Source organism: Frankliniella occidentalis, unplaced genomic scaffold, assembly GCF_000697945.3.
Source record: "Frankliniella occidentalis isolate FOCC.00 unplaced genomic scaffold, Focc_3.1 Scaffold512, whole genome shotgun sequence".
Taxonomy (NCBI): domain Eukaryota; kingdom Metazoa; phylum Arthropoda; class Insecta; order Thysanoptera; family Thripidae; genus Frankliniella; species Frankliniella occidentalis.
Genome location: NW_026267629.1, coordinates 1 through 1,359, shown reverse-complemented (window position 1 = coordinate 1,359; position 1,359 = coordinate 1). Strand labels below are relative to the sequence as shown.

The 1,359-nt window shown below is 46.9% G+C and overlaps 2 protein-coding genes across 2 annotated transcripts; both read left to right on the top strand.

Moving 5' to 3' along the window:
• The first annotated feature begins 6 nt into the window (after positions 1-6).
• On the top strand, positions 7-481 carry LOC127751482 (uncharacterized). The gene is made up of 2 exons (XM_052275121.1): positions 7-423; positions 465-481. The coding sequence occupies exons 1-2, from the start codon at positions 24-26 to the stop codon at positions 479-481; spliced, it is 417 nt and encodes a 138-aa protein (XP_052131081.1). The 5' UTR covers positions 7-23.
• Positions 482-512: 31 nt separating this feature from the next.
• Positions 513-1,353, top strand: LOC127751483 (uncharacterized; the record flags this gene model as incomplete). The annotated part of the gene is made up of 2 exons (XM_052275122.1): positions 513-1,055; positions 1,137-1,353. Coding segments are annotated over exons 1-2 (585 nt in total), but the record flags the coding sequence as incomplete, so codon positions are not given.
• Positions 1,354-1,359: the final 6 nt, after the last annotated feature.

Below are 1,359 nucleotides of genomic sequence, written 5' to 3'. Positions count from 1 at the left end.
AATCTCAGAGGAATTTGACTTCTATGCTGAATAAAAATCCTGACCCGCTTGAAAAGCAGGTTAAGTACGCCGAGTTGAAATTGGCCGGTTTTGTTGCTGCACACGACGAGTCTTTTCTGAAGATGGACCATCTCACGGATGTGTTAAAAGACATTTTCCCTGATTCGAAAATTGCCAAGGGCCTCTCTCTGAAACGAACCAAAACACGGGGATTAGTGGTGAATGTGATTGGTGAAGCTGAAAAAGAAGAACTCGTAGCTACTTTGAAAACCACTAAGTTTTCAATCTTGACCGACGAGTCAACAGACATTTCAGCTGTGAAGACGGCAGCTATCATGGTTCAGTATTATTGTCCTGTTGCAAAGGGCATCGTCGTGCGCCATTGGGAACTCGACGACATTTTCACTGAAGATGACCCAGAGGGCGCGGCGATTGGGGCGACTGCGGAGGCGCTTTTTACCAAGTTGATGGCTACTTTTGAAGCAAAAGCTATATCTGTCGAGAATACAATTCCAGAAATTCTTTGAATTAGACATCCACAAAATTCTGCATCCTAGCCAGACTCGCTGGTTGTCGCTGGCTGCTGTTGTTAGTAGAATTCTGGAGAACTGGGAGGCTTTGAGGCTCTTCTTTATTGATCAATCCCTGACTGCTCGTCTAAAGGCAGCGGACAATATTGTCAGCCACATGAGAAATCCTTCCATCAAGTCCTATTTCCTCTTCCTCAATTGGGTACTTCCCAAGGTTACTGGGTTAAATGAGTACTTTCAATCTGAGAAACCAACTATCACTATAATCCACAGTAAGATGGTTCAAGCGTACCAGGAATTTCTCTTGATGTACATGCAAAGAGAATTCGTCATGCGCACCCCACTGCATCTCATCAACCCGGCGGACGCCTCCAGATACATCCCCACCAGCAATATGTACCTGGGCGTCGACGTCAGCGAGTACTTGCAGAGTCCAGCCGTTGCAGGGAATCCACAGATGGTACAGGACATCCTGGTACGCGCTCAGATGTTCCTGGTGACCCTGTGCACTAAAATAAAGGAAAAGTAAGAATCAACAAATATACATTAAAATGCACGAATTTTAGTTTTAAAACAACAAGTCTGATTTTCTTACCCTTTTTTCAGGTACGACTTCAACGACCCTATCCTGAGCAGAATGCGTGTGCTGAACCCCGAGGCTGCTCTATCTCACAGGGAAAGGGACACAACTCCGAGCATAGCGACATTGTGCTTTCTCTTACCTCGCTGCGTCTCCAGGGACCAGGTGCAGGCTGTAGACGACGAGTGGCGGCGGCTCCCTCTCCTAGCCCAAGACCTCCCCGACGTGGTGAAGTCTATCCAAGAGGTG

Excerpts from the sequence above, each read along its gene's own strand:
- LOC127751482 (XM_052275121.1), top strand. The coding sequence starts at position 24 with ATGCTGAATAAAAATCCTGACCCGCTTGAAAAGCAGGTTAAGTACGCC.